The 22,905-nt window shown below is 48.0% G+C and overlaps 1 protein-coding gene and 1 non-coding gene across 4 annotated transcripts in view; both read left to right on the forward strand.

The window, feature by feature from the left end:
* PCSK7 (proprotein convertase subtilisin/kexin type 7) overlaps positions 1-22,905 on the forward strand; it is a 226,331-nt gene that overhangs the window by 37,281 nt on the left and 166,145 nt on the right. The window contains exons 2-3 of one of the 3 annotated variants that reach the window (XM_078682281.1): positions 5,701-5,777; positions 12,093-12,151. The exons of 1 other annotated variant lie outside the window; for it this stretch is intronic. In XM_078682281.1, coding sequence (XP_078538407.1) covers positions 12,134-12,151 — 18 coding nt within the window. In that variant the 5' untranslated portion in view covers positions 5,701-5,777; positions 12,093-12,133. The remainder of the gene's footprint in view (positions 1-5,700; positions 5,778-12,092; positions 12,152-22,905) is intronic. One more of the 3 variants, XM_078682283.1, reaches the window with a different exon arrangement.
* LOC144825770 (U6 spliceosomal RNA) lies at positions 16,003-16,109 on the forward strand. Its single transcript, XR_013609558.1, has one exon. It is a non-coding gene; the product is annotated as a U6 spliceosomal RNA (small nuclear RNA).

A 22,905-nucleotide genomic window follows, 5' to 3' on the forward strand; every position in this document is an offset into this window, starting at 1 on the left:
AACAGCTATAAGGACATGGTTCCGAAAGCTGCAGAGGGGCTCAGCTCATGCTAGGGCACCCTCTCACATAAAACCAGGCACTCTGCCTCGAGGATTGTCAAGGCCTGCCATAGGAGTGACTTATAGGTGTATATGTGTCTATATATGTGGGTAGATATAGATATACTATATCTAAGTAAGGGGTGATTACACCACCTTACCCAAGCTGAGTGATCAGCCTGTGGTGTCAGTTTGGATGGCCAGCCAGGGGTGGCATAATACATGCATCGGCCCCTGGTAGGCCTTGGATGCACCTATGCCCTGGGTACCTATGGTACACTATACAGGGGCTCAGAAAGGTGACCCAATATCCAATTTGGTATGTACCTAAAGTACATGGAGTCCATTGTATAGAGAGAGCAGATAGCCTGGGGCCCTGAATAGCAGGCTCCCAGGCCAACTAAGTCGAAAACCAGCAAAACACAAGGTAAAAAGTTGGGGTAACCATATAGTCAGATATCCACCTTTCTACACCCCCTGCCTGGGTGCTGCCGGTGCCCCGTCCACCATGCCTGCCTCCTGCTTGTGACCCCAGCCCTGTGTCTGCCCCGTCCTCTCAGCGGCCCCTTGGCCGCGGTGTCCCAGCACACTGAGTTGCCTCCCAGTGATGTAATGACTCGCATAGCTGCGGGATGACCGCTTAGCCCCTGGACCCAGCTGGCTTTGATCACAGATACATTCTGCCCTTTGCTTCCTGCAGGTCGGAGAGATGGCTCCCTGCCCGAGATCCAGCGCGGGAGGGCGGAGAGTGTCTGTGAGCCCGAGAGAGCCAGCATGGGAGGGCGTAGAATGTCTGCGAGCCAGAGAGAGACCGCACAGGAGAGCAGAGAGTGTCCACAAGCCAGAGAGAGCCAGAACGGGAGGGCCGAGATTGTCCGCGAGCCCAAGAGAGCCAGCAAGGGAGGGCGGAGAGTGTCCGCGAGCATTCAGGGACCGAGGGCAGAGCAGAGAGCTTCATGGCACTCAAACTCAGAGCAGCGAGAGCCCGTGGGGGAGGGGAGAGGGGGAGGGGAGAGAGAGAGAGAGAGAGGGAGAGAGAGAGGGAGAGAGGGAGGGAGAGAGGGAGGGAGAGAGGGAGGGAGAGAGGGAGGGATCGAGAGAGGGAGAGGGAGAGAGGGAGGGAGAGAGGGAGGGAGAGAGGGAGGGAGAGAGGGAGGGAGAGAGGGAGGGAGAGAGGGAGGGATCGAGAGAGGGATCGAGAGAGGGATCGAGAGAGGGATCGAGAGAGGGAGAGAGGGAGGGAGAGAGAGGGGGAGAGAGGGAGAGAGGGAGAGAGGGAGAGAGGGAGAGAGAGGGAGAGAGGGAGAGAGGGAGGGAGAGAGGGAGGGAGAGAGGGAGGGAGAGAGAGAGGGAGAGGGAGAGGGAGAGAGAGAGAGAGAGAGGGAGAGAGAGAGAGAGGGAGGGAGAGAGAGAGGGAGAGAGAGGGAGAGAGAGGGAGAAAAAAAAAAAAACACACGAAAACACAAAAGAACTGGGCAGAGAGTCCTACCTGAGACAGAGCCTTCGGAGGAGTAGAAAGGGCAGAGACCTGACCAGAGGAGCACGCAGCACCAAGGACACACGGAGTGGAGACCCACGACTGGCGACGGCCGAATTTTAATATAATGATGAGGGCTCGGAGACTGTGCGCAAGAGTTAAGCTGCACCGTGGGCGCCTTTAGCTTTGCAGCTTGGTTGGCATGACAATACAAAGCAATTGGCACCAGCAAAAAAAGATGGCGTCGGACTGTCCGTACATACGCGTGCATGTTTACCTTTGGCTGAATGGAGAGAGCAGCCATCTTTGTCCATCTGTACGAGCTTTGGCTGAATCGATTGCAAAAGGCACTTGCATGGCGAGTGCAACGTATGCGCGCTGCTACTGCCAGGCGAGACCTAAAAAGTAGTGCTTTAAAAGTAAGCAGTGGAAGCAGAGATGCCAGTCAGGCAAGGAGATTGTAAAGAGGCAAAGCTCTTGGGATGGACAAATTAATAAGACGCAGGCAAATCTGTGACAAGGCAGTAAACCAATGGTAAGCAATGGTCAAGCTTCAATCCACTCTGATCTTGGTAAGCCATAATATTTCTCTCAACAACAGCGTCTTGTAGGCTCAACCTAAAAACAATGCATACTGAGACTGCACAGGCTTAGTATATTTCACGAAATCCTTTTGCCCCTCGCCTAATTTTGAAAGACCTATTGTGCACTTACCAAAAATTTACAGTGAGTTTACAGGTCTTGCCATTACTTAGCATTTGTGATTTTTTTGACAATATCACAAGCTAAGTTTGTATTCAATGGCTTGCCTTCCTCTTCTTGTGTTTGTCCCTCCTCGGAGTATAGCCACTTTCGTATCTTTATGGTTGGCGGACTTGTATCCTTCCAATGCTCACTTTAGGTAAGTATTTTTTTCTTTTTGGTTAAACATTCCTTGAGAGTGCATGTATTTTTCTGCACTCCTCCTTCTTTTCCCCCTTTAATATCTCCTGTGCCTTGTTTTGCTCTCTCATATGTGCTTCTCCCCCAAGAAGCTCGCCCACGCTCCATGCTGCTCTCTCCCTTGTCTGCTGTTATTTCTTTCCCGTCCTCTCTACATTAGGCTTTTTCTTATCCCCTTCCCTCGTCCACTCTCCGTTGCTTCCACTCCTGGTGTGGTTTAAAAAAAAATATATATAAAACAATTTTTTTTACAATTTTTGGAGGGCAAGGCAGCGGATGCCTTCTCGCCGCCGTTAAAAATAATTGTTTTTATTAAAACTTTAATTGCTTTTTTTTATTACTGATCCCTCTCAGATAAGCAAAACAAGCATTTGCAATGCAATATTTATCGCATTTTTGAAACTTTGACCTATTGGTATTGTAAATGACAATGCGTTTTATTTGTGTTTTTTAAGCACATAAATAAAAGGCATTGTCATTTACAATGCCAGTAGCTCAAAATCTCGCAATTGCAAGACCTGTTGCCTTGCAAATGCTTGTTTAGGTAGGCTTTAAGTTCTAGTGTGGCATGCTGGACGCACAGGGAGGCTCCACTAATGTGTGTTTTTCAATCTAAGCACAGACCGTAAAGAGGTAGAGGTTTGATTGCAGAGTACTAGGACAAGAGGTCCATTTCTGTAGCTTGCACTGTAAATAATACACTCGGCTTCATCTGTGATTTGCATGGGAATGATATATTGGGCATCCTGCCTGCAAGGAATGAAGTCATCTAATTCAGGAAGTTACCTTGAGCTGTAAAGTTTTGAAGTCTAGTAGGGGGATATTGAACCATACTCAAATCTTAAGACCGATCAAGTAGAAAGAGGGTAGCTTCTTCATTATAACCTACAGTTATGTTGATATCCTTGCACATTGCAACCGATGATAACTCAGTAATACCCCCTGGACATAATCCATTCTGATAGTTAAAGAGCAGGCTGTAATGTTCTATGTATGCTGATATTTGTTTGCATACAGACTTTTTTAATTTGATATTGGTGTGCATGTTTGGGGTTAGATGCTTCCAATCTGTTTTTATTGTTTGTATAGCCATAGCCATTAAGTGCCATTTCAAGTGACTCAGGAGACTTCCTATTGCTAAACATCAATTGATTATAGCACTGCCTGCCCAGCTTTTGAGCAGGAGGACTTTGCTGTAGGATCTCTAAAGAACCTTACAAGAAGGGTGACCAAGGTTAGCCATGTGGCCTCAAGCCAGGAGACGGCGAACATGCATTCAGAAGGTGAAGCCCCGAAAATCCTTAGTGGTGGTGAAGACAAGTCATGAGGTTCCTCTAAAACAGTCCCATGAACTCACAGAGTAACATGGGAAAGTCGCCTTTGCCAATCACAGTTTGTGCTAACTGGTTTCAAGGTTTGGTGATCCTTTTGTCACAGCCGTGAATACATATAGCAGCGCGCACACAAACATCAAATGTTTGCATATTGTGGAGAAACAAGATTTAGGTGAATACTTTCTTCCGGCAAGGGACGATCAACAACACAGCAAGTACACTAAGATTTGTAGTCTTCTGCACTTCTGAAATGCGTAAATCACTTGCACGACCGTCGGAACAGACCGAAGCAGGAGCTTTAAAAAAGGCACATTATAGGTCTGAGAACACATGACGAAAGAAACAAATACACACACTGATTTGGGTGCGATGAACCCATGGCCAGCTATGCCCATGGAGCAGTAGTCTAACAAGCATCCTGATAGTAGGGGGTCGGTGGCGGTGGGCCAGGGCTGGGGGGGGGGGGGGGTTGAAGACTGTGCTGCGGGGGTGACATGGCATGGCATCTTTGGTAGGATGAGAGAGAAGCAGGTCAGGCTACTGACTGGGCTTTGCAGCTACAGCCTGTGGAGGCCTAGGTTCGCAAATCACACTGCAGGAACATTCCAGAAGTAGCCAGGAGCCCACCTGTCAGTATGGTGTTATCCATTGGTGCAGGCGTCACTGTGGCACACGCTGCGACAGTACTGTAGGTAGAAAAGAATGCATATTGACAGCAATTGACAAAAAAACTTAGAAAAACTGGCGCCTGCTAGAATATTAAGCGTGGCGCCCGTGTTGTTGTTAATGCTGACAGTTTAGTGCGGCGCATGGGCGCAGGGCAGCAATGAGGAGGAGAGAGTACAAAAGTGGTCGCTGTGGTGCTATATTAAGCGCAGCGCCCGTGTTGTGAAAATAAAAGCGGAGATGTTGAAGTAGAGTTGGGCGAGCTGTGTGGCTCCCATTGTTCGCTTAGTTTCCCGTTTTGCAAAGTAATATTTATTGAAGAGCTGCGTGGGATGGTAGGGTGGACGTTATGGGTGATTAAAGCGCTGCACCCGTGTTGATAATATATAAGCGGGTGCCGTGCTGTGAGAGAAGGAATAATATTGAACACTCAGCAGGCCACCATTAGTGAAGTTAAAGCATGGTGTGCCCGCTACTTTCAAAACCAGCTGAAGCAGAGCATGTTGTGCCTGCAGTAAGAATGACTCATTAAAGAAAATAGTGCTTACAGACTACAGTAGTAAAACGGCTAGTCCTCATGGGAGGTTACAAATGAAGACAAAGCCTCTTCACGAATCAGAAGCCAGCATTTACGAAGGACAATGACACAAGCCAATGACAAATATGGGCGGAGAGTGGGCGTGGCTTCAAGTGAATACTCCAATACTGAATGCCTCGCAGCAGCACAGGCTCGGTCTAAAAAGACACCCACGTCAGTTCGTAGATGTTCATGGGTGATAACCACTGCAAACGTCATCGTGCATAAGTGTGGCTACAAAAGGATGCGGCTACATCCTCGCCATTTTAATGTTCTTTTACCCAACACTGCACAGCATCAGCAAAAAATGATTTTGCCTATTTTAAGCTAAATTGGCAAACAGCATTGGCAAAGCCAATAGGTCCAAAAAGCAAGGCCTACTGGCTTTGCAAAAGACAGTTAAACATTCACATTTGTATTTATTACATTGAGGATCCTCGACATCAATTAGCTGAGAAAAGCAATGTCCATAACCATTCCACAAAGTGAATGGCTGAAATCCTTAAAAGAATCCACCAGATCACTTTGTGGTTGGCTAGAATAATATACTGGAATATCAAAAGCATTGCTTTAGTTTGTTCACAGCATTTAACAACTGTATCATCTGGTCTGAAAAGGATGAGTTGTGTAGCCCCCGGTTCAGAAATTCCTTATTTCTCTTTTAGGTGCTGATGATTTAATCATGCTGTCACATTGAAGGTTTTGGGAGCTGCACCTTTTCATACTGATTATTTGTAAACAGGTATGTTAATTTCTTTAAATAAACCTTGTTTAACGTGGGCCTTGACTTCTCAACGATTGTTTATATGTTGCTGTAAACGTTACCATTAATTGCAAGTGAATGGTCCTTTACATTCATGTAGTTTTACCCTTCAAATCCCTGCTGTAGTTGCACTTAGTGCTAATACAAGAGGTCATATTTTGTGACTCTCTACAAAATAACAAAAGCGTAGTGGTCAGACATGGAAAGGGTGTAAGGATACCCCATAGTGAAGTACAGCCTTGCCAGTGTGTACTGCCCCCTCCAATGTTAAACCATAGCCCAACTAAAGAGACGTGTGCATTGGGTAGCGTCCGCTATTGGTAGACCTCCCTTATGTGTTCTAGTGTGTCCCATGCTGTGCTGTAGTTTGCCTTCAACAGAGACCTTGAGGCTCTTGTGAAGGGATGATTCTGTTGTATTGCATAATTGTCCCTAGCTAGATTTACACCATCTTCACTGATCTGCTCTCGAGAATTGTTTGTGAGATCTGCTTGCAAGACAATTAAAAAAGTATAAACTGTAGTCCACACTCCTGAAGTCCTTATACAGTGTCCTGAACAGATTAGCACTCTTTAGGAAGTGGCCGAATCATCCACCATCCCCTTTTCTTGGGCTGCTTGGCACAGACTCATAGTGCTGTGCAGCATGAAGACTCTTCTACCTGCAGCAAACTTGATAAGAGCATTCTGAGCCCTGGTTCTTGTCTCACTTCGATGCAGACAATGTCCTGCTTGTGGACATCTCAGAATCGCATCTACGCCTCACTGTACCTTTTAAAGAAAAAAAGTTTCAAGGCACTGGGCAGCTTAGCAATGGACACCCGCAGATCACGATTCAAGAGAAACACAACCGTCTCTGAAGAACTCCATTGTCTCGCTCTGCCAGCCTGAGTCATCAGTTGCAAAGTGGAAAAACTTGAGCAGTCCATCTTATCTGCCAAGCAATATGAAGGTTTCCAGTGGGAAACAAAACCCTGTCAATAGCAACATTTTCCGGATTGAGACAAGAAAATGACATTTGGTATACCTGAAGGAGTTGAATCTCCCTCCCCTCCCAGATGAGGCAAACATGCTCTCTTCTGAACTTGAAATGCAAATGAAGTCCCTCCTCTTAAAGCAAAATCTGATCCTCATGTAACCTTCAGATTATGAACCCTAGCTCGCGTCCCCCTATTTTAGCCACTTACCTTCATTATCTGTACACCTTCCCTCTACCCCCACCTTATACCGCTCTCTGTTGCGCTTTACTTTCGCACTATGGAAATCCATCTGTGCATGCTGCCCATTGCCGGTCTGTCCCTTGTTTGCAGCCCCAGGAGACATGACCTCTTGAGGACAGGGTATGCATTTGTAGAAAGTGGTGCGTAGTACCGCGTTGGGAGTGTCTAAACTAAAGGCTGTAGAATATGAATTGCACTCATTCATGTATTTGTTGAGTTTTTGGACCAGGGTTCTGTGTTCTTAACATTACGAAAACCTGGTACGCCAACACTTCTTGCACTGTCACAGACCTTCTGTTTCCCTTCTTTTTCACTTGAAAAGTAGGCCTAGTGAAAGGAAGAGTAGAAGTCACTTCTATCAGCAAGGGCCAATGTAGGACAGTTGCCACTGACTCCTACTCCTCTTTTCAGTGTTCTATTTTTGAAATCCTACAGATGCAAGCCCGGTCATTCAAGCTTAATGTCTCCTATTATTTTCCTGGTGACAATTTGGATTTCACAGAAAAGCGTATGGAACACATTACTAGTCCGCTTATCCTCTGATTCTAATATATTTTACGAGGTTTCAGTCTTTAATGGACAACTCGGTGACAGTGCAGCCGATATGTTCTCCTCAATCCTAGTCTCTAATGATATCACCCAACACTGCGCCATGCCCACCCACACTAAAGTTTTAACAGTGAACATTTTTTTTGGGCATGATCACCTCTGATGACCCAATCCCTGTGTATTAGACTCGTCATCTACTAATCGTTTTCTTGTTAGCTTTAGGTCACAGCAAAATGTATGCTTATATCTAAAGATACCATATCTGGTTTTGAGATATTAAAAAACCTAACCTTGAGATATTAGTGATTAAGGGCTCCCACCAAATTGCCCCAGTCAGTCCTCATGATGACATAAACACCTCCACCTCAGGTCTCAAAAGATGCATGACCAAACTTGAACTCTGAATGTAAAGGCCGCGCAAATTGAGTACCACTCAACATGCCTTTAGTATTTGAAGAAAGTTTGTGGTTGTGAGTTATTACACTCTTCTGAAGTGGGTGGGTGGCTGGGCCCTATTACTCCATTGCGAATTAATCTAGAGAAAGGAATTAATTCACCTTTTAGTTTACCTTTAACAAAGACTGAATTGATAAATTGCCTGAAGGAACAATTGTTTCCACTATCTGAATGAGTTGGGACTTCCAAATAAGATGTGTTCTGGTAATCCAACTCAGAAGAAAAGATGACTCAGTTTCACATTTAAGAATAGTGTCTTACTAGGCTGTTCGTCTGAGATATAACTATGCAGCACTTCCCTGTAAGTGTCATGCTTGAAAAAGCCTCTGGACTGCGACCTATCAAGGAGGCGGAACACTTATTGGCTATTCATCAACAACAACAAAATAACTAAGGCTGTTTTCAAAATGGAATCAGTCACAATCTTAAGCATTGAATGCTACTGTTTGTAAATATGTGTAATATATTTTCTTTTGTGTGTGAGTAACCTGACGAATATAATGGATTAAACAACGGTGTTTGTGTGGGTCAATTATTAGGTGAATGCACTCCTTTCTCTAGATGACTAAGCGTCTGGAGTCCTAGCACTGTTTCAAAGCGAAATGAAATGACCCAAACTCTGTTCCTTGGCTCACCATAGATCTCCTTGAGGAAAGGAAATCACTCAGAGCATTAGAGAACCTGTGGAGGCAACCATCTTCCCCTTTTGTGTCTCAATTCCCCAATTTCTACAGGACACCTAGGATATATTACAAGGAAAATAGTTTCAATGCCAAGTCCTCCTTCAATAAATCTGTTAAGAACCTTGGCAAAAATTGCCCAAAAGAACTATTTGGAATAGAATGGCAAACACACCGCCTGCTTCACTCAAATTTAAGAACCTTTGCTGTGAAAGCTGAAGAGTTTGCTACATTCTTTGATCTCAACTTTTTATCTATTAAACAATCTTCCAGATTCCTGAAATCATATTCCTCTCAAATGTAAATCCAAGATGAACTGGCTGCTCTTTGATCAAGTGTCTAAAAATCTTCAAAAAAAGATTACCAATGTTAAACCTTCAAACCACTTCAGCAACCAAGGCCAGGGCAACATTATCAAAGAACTAGCACTTCTGCATCCTTTCTCTTCGACAAGGTTGCCTCAAAATCAGCCAGGTCAATCCACTTCTTTAAAAACAAAAACACAACAGCGGATGAAGGATATCTCAACTACTTGCATCTTGTTTCAGGTCTCCCTTTTCTTGAACAGCTCACTCATCATATCTTTGAAAACAATTATTTTGAGGAGCTCCAATCTGGTTTTAGACCAGGTCACAGTCGCAGACCATTCTGCCACAGTTCCTGGATGATGCATTTCACATCCTTCAAACTCATGTCTTCCTGTGTTTGACTTGTCTGCTACTTTTGATACAATGAATTTCTCTGTGCTTCTTATGATTCTCCATGAATGGATGTATGACGGTAGAACGCGGTATAAAACACCGCAGACCATCACAACGCAGGTTTTACAACGCAAGTCGTTACAACGACTTGCCTTGGAGGGCGCTGGACTTAGGAGTAGTATAATTTACTATTCCAACTCCAGTCTACATACAGTAGGGAAGATGTTGGATAGTAAATTATACTACTCCTTGTCCTAGAGCGCCCTCCAGCACAAGTCGTGGTAACGACTTGCGTTGTGAAACCCACGTTGTAATGGCACTGCGGTGTCATTACTGCGTTGTAAAGGATGTTCCCCCCATGAATGCATGGGGATTGACAGTGTAGTTTGTGGATGGTTTGCTTCTTGACTATCACATCGGTCATAGCAGATCAAAATCGACCATTGCATGTATAGGCCTTTTGATTCAAATCTAGGTGTCTCACAAGGTTCCAGCCTGGCTCCTCCTGTTTGCCAGTTTTTCACCTATCATTGAACCACATAGAGTCCTACTCAGGGATCAAGCATCCTCAATGCACCAATTATGCACATGTCTAGCTAAAGATCTCCTCCTTCAAGGATGTTCTATTTCTTGTGCAAAATATGTTAATAGTATGACCTCTTGCCATCTGAAACTTAAGTTCCTAAAAACAGGATTCTTGCATATCTTACCTGGATATGGCAGACTGACTCCTTGGTTGCAAGTCAGTTATCCTTGACAATCATCATTTTTGACAGCAAGGCTAACCTATTAATGCATATCCGTGGTATGGCTGATTCTGTGCATTCCCAAATGCACTTTCTTTGGGAAATGTGTAGTTCTCCCTAAATCTGATCGGCATACCCTGGTTCAATCCAAAGCATTGCCAATGACCTATCCTTACAACTCTTTATTGACTGGACTTCTTAAGAGTCGCCTCACCCCCCTGTAGCACTTTATCTCTGCAACTAAGACATTTCATCACATCTCACCAGTACTACTAACAGCTGCAGATCGTCCATATGGGCGATGGGGCCGCGTCCCTCTCCTTTTTCCAGATAAGAGTGTCTGTCCAGCTGAGTGAAGGTCAGCCTGACAGTCACTCTTCTTGTTCAGGTCAGGCAGCCAGGAGCTAGACATGCGCTAAATGCGTATGCTCCTGGCTACCTGAGCTGAACTTCGATGGGCTGAGCGAGGGTTTCACAGCCCTTTGGGTGTGACCACCTCAGCCTGGTAAAACTCCTTTGAGGCCCTTCCCCTTGTGACTGATTGCCTCGGAACTGGGATCTTCAGTTTTAAGCCGTGAAGTGCCCAGGGCCGAGTGTGAATCAGTGACATCTCAACACAGAGTTGGGTGTGGTCAGCAAGTCTCACTGAGCCCATTCCACTCTGATGAGTGAGGGACTGCTGCCTTTCCTCATTGGCAGTCCCAACCCTCCTGTGACCTCTGAGGCTTTCCTCTCCCGGAGCTGCAGGACAGGTACGTTTATTTTTCTCAATGTTTGGTGTGTGCATGTGTCATTTTGTGAATTTGTTGTGCGTATGTTTGTGAATGCACGGGTGCAAGTGAGTGAGTGTATAAGTGTGCATGTGTGGGTCACCCGCCCCCTCCTTGACAAAATGACCGCCCGCCACTGGCTGCTAACTCTTCAATGTTTACCATAGAATCCTGGGCTATCTACAAGACTGGGACGATTACACAAAAGAGGTTTAGTCTTAGTCCTACTGGGCATCCACGTTTATTTATTTTTTTTGATTGGGGTGCTACTAGTGTTTTTCCACTTTTTTAGGTTGAGACGCATAATTCAGCCAGTAGGCCCTGGCAAATGAGCAGGCCTCCTAAAGCTTATCTCCATTTTAATCCCTAGCTGGATAATGCAATGCGGTTTAATGAGCTTTTTCCTCCAACTCGAACTCTTGCTGTATATGAGGATGAGCTATTTTTGCAGAAGCCCTGGCCAGGGGACAGGCATAAACATTTGAACTTTTCACAAAATACATATATTTATCTTTTTATTGGGTGTGCACTGTAAGTCGAATTTACTCTGGCTAGTTCAAAATACGTTACAAATTTGCCCAAGTCCTTGGTAGTGAAATGATCAAACTGTGTAGGATGAAAGGCAGAGTTGGCCCCAGCAAGGTTAAAACTTGAGTTTTGAACACAGATCTCAGCAGCTGGTACATTACACCCCTGTACAAAGAATGAGAGAATGTAATAAGGCTTTAGGTGGAAGAGTCCAAACCATCGTAAATCTTGTATAACGCCAAATACCAAAACTGAAATGCCAACAAGGCGCTGGGCAAGCAGAGCATTTATTTTAACAGGGTCTAAACGCCAGGAGTTCATCCACCTCTCTGAAAGGGCGTTCCCTTTTTCCTCGAACCCCGTGAAGGTGCTTCGTTGGAACCTGATCATGCCGTGTCGCATCACATAAATACAGAGAAGGCTGCACATTCGTGTGTCTGGGCGATGCATGTGTGTACGTTTCTGGGGCGGTGAGTTTGTAGGAGTGGTTGCGTTAGGGTGTGGCCGTGTGCCTCACCCGGTTGTGCCGGTTGTAAGGGTGCTGTTGACGTGCGTTAAATTCATGTGTCAAGGCCTTCACCAGTTGGGGGTGGGGCGGGTCTTCTGCTGAAGCACGAGTCATCCTGACGTGCGTTTTATTTCCAGGACTTCCTGCAGACAAATGCATCCCGCGGCAGCTGGCGTCCATGGAAAGTCTTACCCAGGTACGTGGTGTGCGTCTGACGCAATATTTACATTCGCAGCACTATGTAAAGTCCCTTCCTCGACTGAATGTCGGCTAGAAATGGCTGTTGTTTTGTTAATAGCGAGTTCTAGCGACCGACGAGGAATAGCGACGGGTTAGCCGAACCAAACTGAGCGTTGAACTCACTAGGTTGGGGGTCAGTGAGTGGAAATGTGCACACACATCTCTTCATGAGGTCAGAGGTGTATTGGTTTACTGAGCTATTTCTTTGGGCTTTAAAATGCGTGATCGCCTGGCTCCTCACATCTCTGCAGCAGATGCACGAACCCAATTATCTATTCAACTCAGAATATATGCCATGCCGAGCGCACACAGGCCTTTGCAGTTGGTTCTCAAACTACTAATTTATTTTAGTGAAATTAAAACGTGTCTACAGCGGTTTCCACACAGCCATCTCGATCATGTGTTGTAATTATGTTATGCCCAGGGTCAAACTGGTTGCACGCATCTCAGCAGTGATCCCAATAAACTTCTTAGCTGTTTTCCTAATATGAGAACCTATCACCTGCAGGTTGCAGTAAGATACTTGCGGCCAGCTTTCAACTCCCTTATCTATTCTAATTCTACTTCCTGATCACTAGAACGTTCAGCGAGCTCGTGCTTGAAGGTAATCCTTAGAGAAGTTTGCTCTGCCAGTACCAGGCCCCTTCCCAGCAGTGCTGGGGATAGTCTACGGGCATCGGGAACACAAGGGGCTCCCCAATAACAAACCCTTTCGTCTGGAAAAGCCACTGTGACAGGTTTCACCTTTGGGTGGGGGATGAGGGGGAGGGTTGTATAAAACCTCGATTAGTATTTTTTTTAATCTGGACTAAAAGGTGCTGGCCGGCCGCCTTTTCATCGTCTATTGTTTTCAGCCTTCACGCTAAATAATTATGATGATATACAGGTGTTTTTGGTTGCGTGTGTTTTAGACTGGCTCCTTTATTAGCAAACCTGTCAGGTGCCCGAGGGGAGGTGCATCCAAGGGTCGGTCACCTGTAGACCAGAAGTGACCCAGAGGTGTGTGGAATGCGCGACCGGGGGCTTGTTTCCGATGTTAAGTGCCCTCACGGACAGAAGTAAAGTTTTTTTTTTTTTTTTTGCAGTTTTATATAGCGCGAACTAGAACCGAACCGAATCAGTTATCAGAGCGCTTTACATAGCACCAGTTACGTTACATGAGGACACACTTTCATTTTTTTTTTTTTAGGCACGGGGAGATTAAGTGATTTGCCCAGAATCACAGGGGTTTTTTGGCGTCGTTACCGAGACTCGAACCCAGATCCGAGGTCGAACGCCTTAGCCGTTAGGCCAACCCGTTCAATCCGAAACTATGCTGTGAGTAAACAGTCATGATGGGGGCGGCTGATTTCGATCGTATAGTATTACTTGCCACAGAGATGCACGTGGGCGGTGACGAATGTTCGTAGACTCCCCATAGAGTTTGAACTTTGATCCCAAACTAGGATAGTGATTACCTCTACGTCCCTCGTCCTCGACCCAGTCATCACACATGAGGTATTCCACACGACAGGAAACAAAACAGGAAACGCTTTTAGACTCCACCCACCCTCCTGTCAGGTGCTATAACACACCTCACCACCAGAAGCAAATCCTGTTTTGTTTCCTGTCGGTGGTTTACTTGATGGGAGACGCTGGGGTGAGTGCCGGGCGCTTACCTGCTTCGTTTGTCCTGTGGATCCTCCACTGCTGGGCTCTGGGGGGACTCCCATGGACCGTCGTGGGATTCCTTGGAGTGGGGCTGCTGGGCTTCCCTTTCTCCTCCTGGGCTCAGGTGACCTGTGCTGCTTGGCTTCATGGGTCTTCCTGTTTCGTTTCCTGCCCTGGTCTCTGTTCCGGCTGCTGGATGTGCTGTGGATCTTCTGGATATCCTGCTACTCGATGTCCTTTCCTGCCTGGTTCCTGGAGTGCAGGTAGGGGTTTGGGGCTGTGAGCGCTGGGCTGTTGTGGAGCGCGCTCCTCCCCTTTGGATTCCCCGTTCTCGCCAGTGCCTCTTTGTTTTGTGGGGGCCCTGGCTCCTGAGTTTGCCTGCGGGACGAGTTGTTCTCCCTGCTGCACTGGGGCGGCCGGCGGCGGTGCTTTGCCGGCTGTCTTGGCGGCGTCATCCTGTGTTTGCACGCATTGTCCTCTATTCCACCCGTCGGCAGTGTTCGGTGTGCCGGGTGCTGGTGTGGGCGGGCGCCCGGGTGGGCTCCGGGCGCTCCGGTTCTTGGGGCCATTTCCTCGCTGGGCGGTGCCGTGCCTGTTCCGTGTTTGTACACGGTTGTGTGGCTCTGAAGATTTGGCTTTGCAGACGCCTGAGCCTCAGCCTTGTGCCTGTGCGGTGACTCCCGGGGCAGCCGGGGATTGCATCCGGGGCCTCTTCCATGCGAGGCCTGCGCTCTTCCGAGGATGTGGATGTGGCCTTGCTGTTAGCGCTGCCGACTTTGGTGCTGGGATTCACGGTTCGTGGCTCGCCTGCCCCACATCCGCATTGTCCCTTGATGGTGCCCTTTTTACTGGAAGTGAGTGGATTTGTACTTTGTTCACTGTGCTACGGCCTGCCCTCTAATGTTTTTGCTGGGGTGGTTGCTCGCCGGATGTTTGGCCACTATTCTTCTTTTGGTTCCGCTTGGAGCGCTGGTAGTGTGCATTCTCCGTCATGAGGGAGGGTTTTTCTCTCCGGTACCTGCATATCCACTTTTTTCCGGTGGGGCCCCTCCCCTCTCCTGTGGTGCGTGCCTGGAGGTGTGCCGATGCCTGGATTGGGCGCCTTCTTCTGGAGTCTCTTTCTGTTGTTGGGGCTCTTCTGTTGCTTAAGGGAGGGGTGTGGCGTAGTGGCCTGGACGCCTGACTCCGGTCCACGAGGTTCATGGTTCGATCCCCGGCGCTGGCCGCGGGTTGCTCCAGCGCCATGTGACTCTGGGCTCTTGCTTGATTACTCTTCCTGTCGCCCACCAGCGCCTTGACGCCTATTGCTCATTCTGGATTTCTTTTCCTTTCATGTACTGGGACCGGCTTCATGTCGCCCTTTTGGATTCTGTTGGGGTTTCTGCCTTTCTTCGGATTTTCTTCCTCTGTTGCATCTGGGGGGTCTTCGCTTCCTGCACTTGCGCTGCGGGGCTTGTCCATTTCCAGGGCGCTCTTGACTGTCTTCCTTTCCCATGTTTGGATTGCCGTGGGGTTTCCTGAGAATCTGTGCCCATCGCTTCTCTGGATGTTCTCTTGCACTGGTGGCCTGTTGCCTCTTCTCTGCAGGTGCCTCTTTTGTGTCCTGGGTTCTGTTGCGGGTGTACAAGGACACGGATCTTTCTCCATGCCCTGGTTTGTGTCCTTGCTTTCTCCGTTATGGGATTTGGCAGACACTTTGCCTATTTCCGTTCCTGTGGACTCTGTGGTGGCCAGTCTTGTGGGTCGTCCTTCCATGGCTGCTGGTCACATTCTGTGGGATGGTGTGGACGAGTGGGTAGTTTCTGCCCTGTGGATGTCTTCTGCCGCTTCTCTTCTGGCTGTTCGTTCTGGCATTTGTTGGGGGTACGTTGCCCAGTCATTGCTGGCCGTTTTCGAGTCCCTGTTTTCGTCCATGCAGAAGGGTGCCAGTTGTCCGGAGTTGCTGGAGTCTATGGAGCGCCTGGTGGTGTTTCTGTCGGCCATCACCTTTGTTCCTGTATGGTGGGCTTCTGCTGTCTCCTGTGGTTCCTCTGTTGCTGCCCACCGTGTCCTATTACTACGGGATTGGATGTCGGACGCGGCCCCGCGTTCCTTGGCTTTGCGGCTGCCTTTCTCTGGTGCCCGTCTGTTTGGTGTCTCGCTGGAGGTGATTCTGCAGTGCTCGCTTCGGCAGCACATATACTTTATTTGGAACGATACAGAGAAGATTTGCTTGGCCCCTGCGCAAGGATGACTCGCTAATTCGTGGAGCGTTCCTTTAATGTATGCACATGGTCCCTGAGGGGTGCCGAGTCTGGTCCGCGGCGTTCCTGACTGGACCGCCCTTTGGGGCGTTCTCGCTGATCCCGCCTCCTGGCCTTGTTGCACGGGGTCTGGACTTGTTCGTACGGATGCTCCCGTTCTTGTTGGAGGCCCTCCTGATGGTTCTTCCGTTTGTCCTGTCGGGTTGAGTGTTTTCCACGCTCGACCTCTGGGATGCGTGTCTGCACGTCCCGGTGGCTGTGACGGTTCGGCATTTCCTGCGATTCTGCCTGGAGGATCAGCGCTGGCCATTCTGCGTCCTCCCCTTTGGTCTTCGGTCCGCCCCCCGGGTGTTCACCATGGTGGTGGCTCCCTTGGTGGCCCATCTACATCTCCTGGGGGTGTCTGTGTTCCCGTATTTGGGTGTCTGGATGGTTCAGGCTCCGTCCCTGGAGGTTGTGTCTCGCCACCTTCTCTTGTCCGTGTCTGTGCTCAGGGACCACGGGTTTTTGTTCGACTTGCCTGTATGTCGCCTGGAGCCTGCGACCCGGAGGACCTTCATCGGTACAGTGTTCGATTCTGTGTTGGGCGGGGTGTTCCTGCCGGACGCCCGGATTCGTCGCCTCCATTCCTTGCTGTGGTGCTTGTTTTCCCGAGCCTCGGCTCCCATCCTTCAGTGGCTGGAGGTTCGTGGCCACATGGCTGCTTCTGTTTTCAGTGGACTCCATGGTTGGAGCGTCGGACCCTGATGCGGGGGTCTAGCCCGGGACCAGGGTTCAACTTCCAGCCTCGGCGGGTCTTGGGCTCGATTTTCCACGGACCTGGTAATTTTTGTTGGGCCTGGGTTCCTCTGCGGCCTCTGCTGTGGCATGTGCAGCGGTGGGTCCCCTTTACTGTCCTGGACTTTGCGGTTCCTGTTCCTAGGCCTCTGGATGTTGTGTCTGCTCTCCGTGGTGGCTGGACCCCTACCGCCTTTCCGTGGGGATGTTGTTTAGTCTCCCTCCTCCTCTGGTTGTGACCACGGTTGCCTGCACCTCGGGCTGGGGCGCGACTCTGGCCAGTTGGGTGGTGATGGCGCGTTGGCTCCCATCGGAGTCTCGCAGGTCGTCCAACTGGTGGGAGTTGTTTGCAGTGGAGAGGGCGCTTCGTTGTTTTCGTCTTCGTTTGGATGGTTGCCATGTCATGGTGCGATCGGCCTACACGGTGACTGTGGTTTCTCTGACTCTAGGGGAGGCCCCGCGGTTCTTCCCTGGATCTGGTGGCTTGTTCCATCTCGGCTTGGGCGGAGTCTTCTTCTTCTGGCCCTGTCTGCTCCACTCATTGGGAGTATGGTCGATGTGGTGGCGGGCTCCCTGAGTCGGTGGTTTCCCTCATCTCTGTCCCTGTGTTTGGCTCCCGGGACTTTTGGATGCTTTGCCTGGGGTTCGGGACTCCGGCTCTGGTCTTGTTTGCCTCGGGGTCCGATGCCCTGGTGCCCCTGTTCTGCTCCGGGTCTCCAGAGGTGTGCACATGGGGGATGGTTGCCATGTCTCTCCTTTGGCCTCCCTGGTTTTTCTGTGCCTTTTCTCCCTTTCCTTTGTTTCCTGCTTTTCTGCTGAGCGGTTTGGGGGTTGGACGGATGTCTCTTGGGACCCGTGGTCTGCCCGACCACTTGCTTTGGTGCTGCGGGCTTCTCGTGGGAAGTCTACTTTGTCTTCCTCTTCGGAGATCTGGTCTTCTTTTTTGAGGTGGTGTTCCTCCTCTGGTTGTCTTGCTGGGCCTTTGGGCTGCTTTCTGTGCCTTCCGGGTCCCGGATTCCTTTCTTCCTTCTGATGGCTTGTTGGTTTTCTTGCCTTTTTCGGAATTTCTCTCTTCTCCTTCTGGTCGCTCTTTGGCGCCCCCTTGGGGTGTCTCCTTGGTCTTGGGGGTTTTACAGTTTTCCCCTTTTGACCCTTTGGATTCTGTGGGCCTTGAATTTCTGTCGTGCCTGGTGGCTTTCTGTTCTTTCCTTTGGCCTCGACCGTGCCTTGTACTTTCTGTGGCTCGTTCTGGGGTGTTTCGCCCTTCTGCCTCTCTCTCCGTGTCATTTGGCTTGGCTGGTTTGGCTACAGCTGCTTCCTGGCTCTCTTTGGATCGCTGGTTTCTGGCGGTCTTTGCTCTTGCCTATCTTGGTGCTGGTTTGCCCGGTCCGACGGGTGTCCTGGCGCGTTCCGCTCGGGGCGTGTCTGCCTCCTGGGCTGTTTACCTGGGTGTGTCTCTTAGTGGATTTGTCGGGCTGGGTCCTGGGCCTCCGAGTCCGCATTCGTGCGACCCTATTGGTGGGGTTGTGCCTTGTCTGACCGGACTTGTTTTTGGTCGTGGGGTGTTGCTGGCTGTGGGGATTTTCCCACCGCTGTGATTCTGTTGTTTCTTGCAACTTTGTCTTGCTGCACTCCTTTGTGTCTGGTCTGTGCCTTGTTGTGTGTGTGGGTTGCCAAAGGCCTGTTTGGGCGTTGCTTTGGTATGCCTCATGTGTGATGACTGGGTCGAGGACGAGGGACGTAGAGGTAATGCTATGATTACGTATGGTAATCCCCATTACTCTTAGTCCTACTCGTCCTCGACCCAGTCATACGACCCGCCCGCCCTCCCTTTCCAGGCCTTTGGTGCTTGGTACATCAGGATTTGCTTCTGGTGGTGAGGTGTGTTATAGCACCTGACAGGAGGGTGGGTGGAGTCTAAAAGCGTTTCCTGTTTTGTTTCCTGTCGTGTGGAATACCTCATGTGTGATGACTGGGTCGAGGACGAGTAGGACTAAGAGTAATGGGGATTACCATACGTAATCATAGCATTAGTGAGAGCCACAATTTGGAGAGAAGATTCTTTCAGTCCTGTGGGATAGGTAGAGATTTTAGCAATGGCAGGGCAGGGAGAGCGATTTCAAATCGCCCATTCCTAAAATGAACACCCAATGCAAGAGATTGAAAGAGAGATTTGATTTTTCGCCGGGAGAGTGGTTATAGAATCGAGATAGGTTGCTCTCTCTCCCTCGCTCTGGAATATTGGTCGCAGGAAAGATTTTGAACCCCACTCTATCACCAGTGGGCGACTTCGATCAGCCAGGTGAAGTTACCCAAAACCTGCAGTTCATTTGCAACAATGACCGAGCTTTAAATAATATTTATTTATAATTAGTGTCTGTATGTTGTGGCAACATTTGTGGCACAAGTTTAGGCAGGTATATTTAAAGGCCATTGGGACATAGTATATTGGGGGCAAGTAATGGCACAAAGCAGAAGGCGTATATTTATATAAAATATCTTGCAGTAGGGACTCACTACAGTTGCAGCTTACTAAATGAACTAACGTTTCATATAAGTTGGAGATTTTTCAAATTGCATTTTTACTGTGTAAACAGTTTTTTGTTGTTAATAAGCAGTCCTGGCATGGGATGCAATGTGTGTTTCTCATTGCAGTGTGACGACTAAGGCAGATATGCAATGAGTTTGCAAATCTCAGAGCCCTGGGTAACCTTGGTTCAAGGATCCCTTTTAGAGCTGGTGATAGCTGAGAATTTTGCCTGAAAATTAAAGCCTTTGTTATAGATACTAAATATAGATAAGAAACTTCCAAACTGCACCTCATTTTTGGTCCGTATGTGCATAGCCCTTTTGATTTGACAGAAGAGAGCGCTAGTTGACAGTTTTGCTATTGAAGCCTTTCGTGCTATGGCACAGTTACCAATCATATTTTAAAAGTCCTCCTTAAAAAATGGAAGTTTATGAGTTTTGATAGAAGTGTTGTTGGAACTATGATGGTATCTGATTGTCTTAAAATCTCTGAGTTCCGTTCCTCAAACATTCCTGGAAAATGCTTTTGCTTTGGTTCATCTTGCGCAAGTCCAAGAATTTCACATCTAGCAGCTTAATACGAGTGCCCCCAGCGGTCACTCTTAATGTTGTCCTCAGTTCTGAAAACGAATAAAATAGAACCGGAGTTCGATTCCATTTTTCCTAGCTGAAGTATTCAGGTGACCGGGCTGCTTTTAAGACTTCGGACCCAGGACACTGAGTCAAGAGCACCAAGGGGGTGCTGTGCGGCAAGGGCTGGGACAGGCGGTAACTTGCCTTGCAAAGGACCACCATCTCGATCCTAAGATTCAACTGCGAGCTTTTTAACTGCTGCAACTTTAATATATGCTATTGGAGCTGGAATTACGGCAGCTGCTGGCACCAGACTTGGACTCCAATGGATCCTCGATATAGGATTTAAAGTGTAATCATTCCAATTACAGGGCCTCAAAAGAGTCTTATACGGTTATTTTTCATCACTACCTCCCGAGTCAGATTGGGTAATTTGCATGCCTGCTGACTTCATTGGATGTGGTAGCTGTTTCTCAGGCTCCCTCTCTGTAATCGAACCCTGATTCCCACTTACCCATGGTCATCGTATTGCCAGAGTCATTATCTAGTCATTTTCTAGAATCACCAAAGTGGCCAGGCGAACCCGTATTGGCCTTGGTCTGATAAATGCATGTATCCCGGAAGGCAGGCGCATTACCACAGTTATTTAAGTAAGTAAGAAGTATTGTCCATGGCCCAGTACAGTTTTAGGGAGGTACTACCTGTGAAATGGCACTGGGCGCCATGGTCAAGGAGGCGCCCTCTAAAAGACAGACTGAAGAGCAGCCTGCAGAGATCTTTGTGTGTGTGCCATTTTTAATTGGCTAATTACAATGGCATAATAGCTTTGGTGGTTAATGCACTTAAGAGAGAGATCTTTAAGTGTTTAGTCACAGTTCTGGCTCATAATATAGCAGCATAGAGGGTTAATGTTCTGCTGCAAAGCACAACGTGTGACATGCAGATCACATATTAGTATTTTATGCAGCCAGGACAGTGAATTATTGCTTTGTCACTGAGATCCTTATGTTATTTTGAGTTCAAAAGTAACAGTCCTTCAAATATAGCACATTGAGCTGTGAACTGCCATCAAAGTGCTGCATTCAAATTGAAATATGTATAGAAGTGGTTCTGTCGGGGTGTGACAATTCCTTTGTTCAGTATAGCTGCCACAGACGACATCCGACGCCAACTAGACAACGGCGAAGCCTCTGCACTCTGCTAAACTATACTTTGCGCCACTCTACTCTATGCCACGGCACCACCGCACTCTCTTCCACTGCGGACTTTGCAAGCGTACTCTACGCCACTCTGTTCTACTCTACACCACTACACTCTACAATACACCACTGCACTATACAGCAGTCTACTCTGCAATTTGCACTGAACTCTGTCATTGAACTGTATGCCATTCTACTGTGCACCATTATATTATATACCAATCTATGCTAATGCACTCTGCCATTCTACTCTGCATCACTCTTCTCTGCCATGGCACTCTGTGCCACTTCACTCTGTTCTGCGCCACTCATTGCCCATACACTGTATGCCACTACACTCTACGCCTCTCTACTTTGCATCGCTCCACTCTACACCACTGTACTCTATGCCAATACACTCTAAGCCACTCTGATCTACTGTGCACCACTGCACTCGGAGACTGCATTCTACGACACTTCACTCTACACCTCTCCTCTGCACCACTTTATACCAGTGCACTCTACTCAATCAATCAATCAATGTAAACTTTATTATTTTTTAAAATAAAAACCATAAAAACAAAATAAGCCATAAAATGCACATCAATTAAAAACCATCCTCAAAATTCTCAACTTAAAAATCTGTGAAACCTAGTGTATGAAAGTACACTTTACTCTCCACCACTGCACTCTACTATACTCTAATCTGCAACACTGTACTCTACGCTACTGCATGCTACACATCTCTACACCACTGTGCTGTCACTGCACTCTACGCCACTCTGTTCTACTCTGCGTCACTGTACTGTACGCCAGTGCACTCTACAGCACTCTGCTCTACAATACTCTTCTCTATGCCACTGCACTCCTACACTGTACAAGATTGCACTCTCACCACTGAACGCTATGCTACTCTGCACCACTGCACTCTATGCCACTCTCCTGCACTCTACGTCACTCTACTCTGCATCGCTCCACGTCACTCAAATCTACTATGTAGTACTGCATGCCACTGCACTCTACTCCATTCTGCGCCACTCAGTTCTACACCACTCCATCTTGCACCGCTCCACTCTCCCCTGCACCATTTCACTCTACTCTGAAACATCTACTCTGTGCCATTGCACTCTACGCCACTCTACCCTGCTCTTCTCTGAGCCGCTCCACTCTATGCTATTCTACTCTGCACCACTACAATCTATGCTGCCCCACTTAACTCTATGCCACTCTACGCCAATCTACGCTAATGCACTATACTCACACAAATTCACTCTACGGCACTGCACTCTACTCCAGTCTACTCTGCACCACCACTGTGCTTTATGCCACTCCACTCTGTGACATTCCATTCTACAGCACTCCACTTTATGATGCTCTGCTCCATTAAACTCTGCACAACTCTGACACTCCACAACACTCTACTCCACTTTATGCCACTACTCCGCTCTTCGCAGCAGCCCCTACGCCATTCCACTGTGCTCTACACCGCTCCATGACACTCTGCTCCCTCCACATCACTCGACGCCAATCCTTGACACTACACTTTAATCAACTCTACACCACTCATGACTCTCTACGCCACTCTAGAACACTCCTCTCTACTCCACAACTCTCTACTTTGACACTCTACAACACTCTCCTTTAAACCACTAACATTTATTTAGTCATGCTGGGCAGCAGTCACACTGGTGTACAATATGGCTAAAACATATTGGCAAAGCCAACAGCTCTTGCACAGCTGAGACCTATTGGCTTTGCCA

Source organism: Lissotriton helveticus, chromosome 3_1, assembly GCF_964261635.1.
Source record: "Lissotriton helveticus chromosome 3_1, aLisHel1.1, whole genome shotgun sequence".
Lineage (NCBI taxonomy): Eukaryota > Metazoa > Chordata > Amphibia > Caudata > Salamandridae > Lissotriton > Lissotriton helveticus.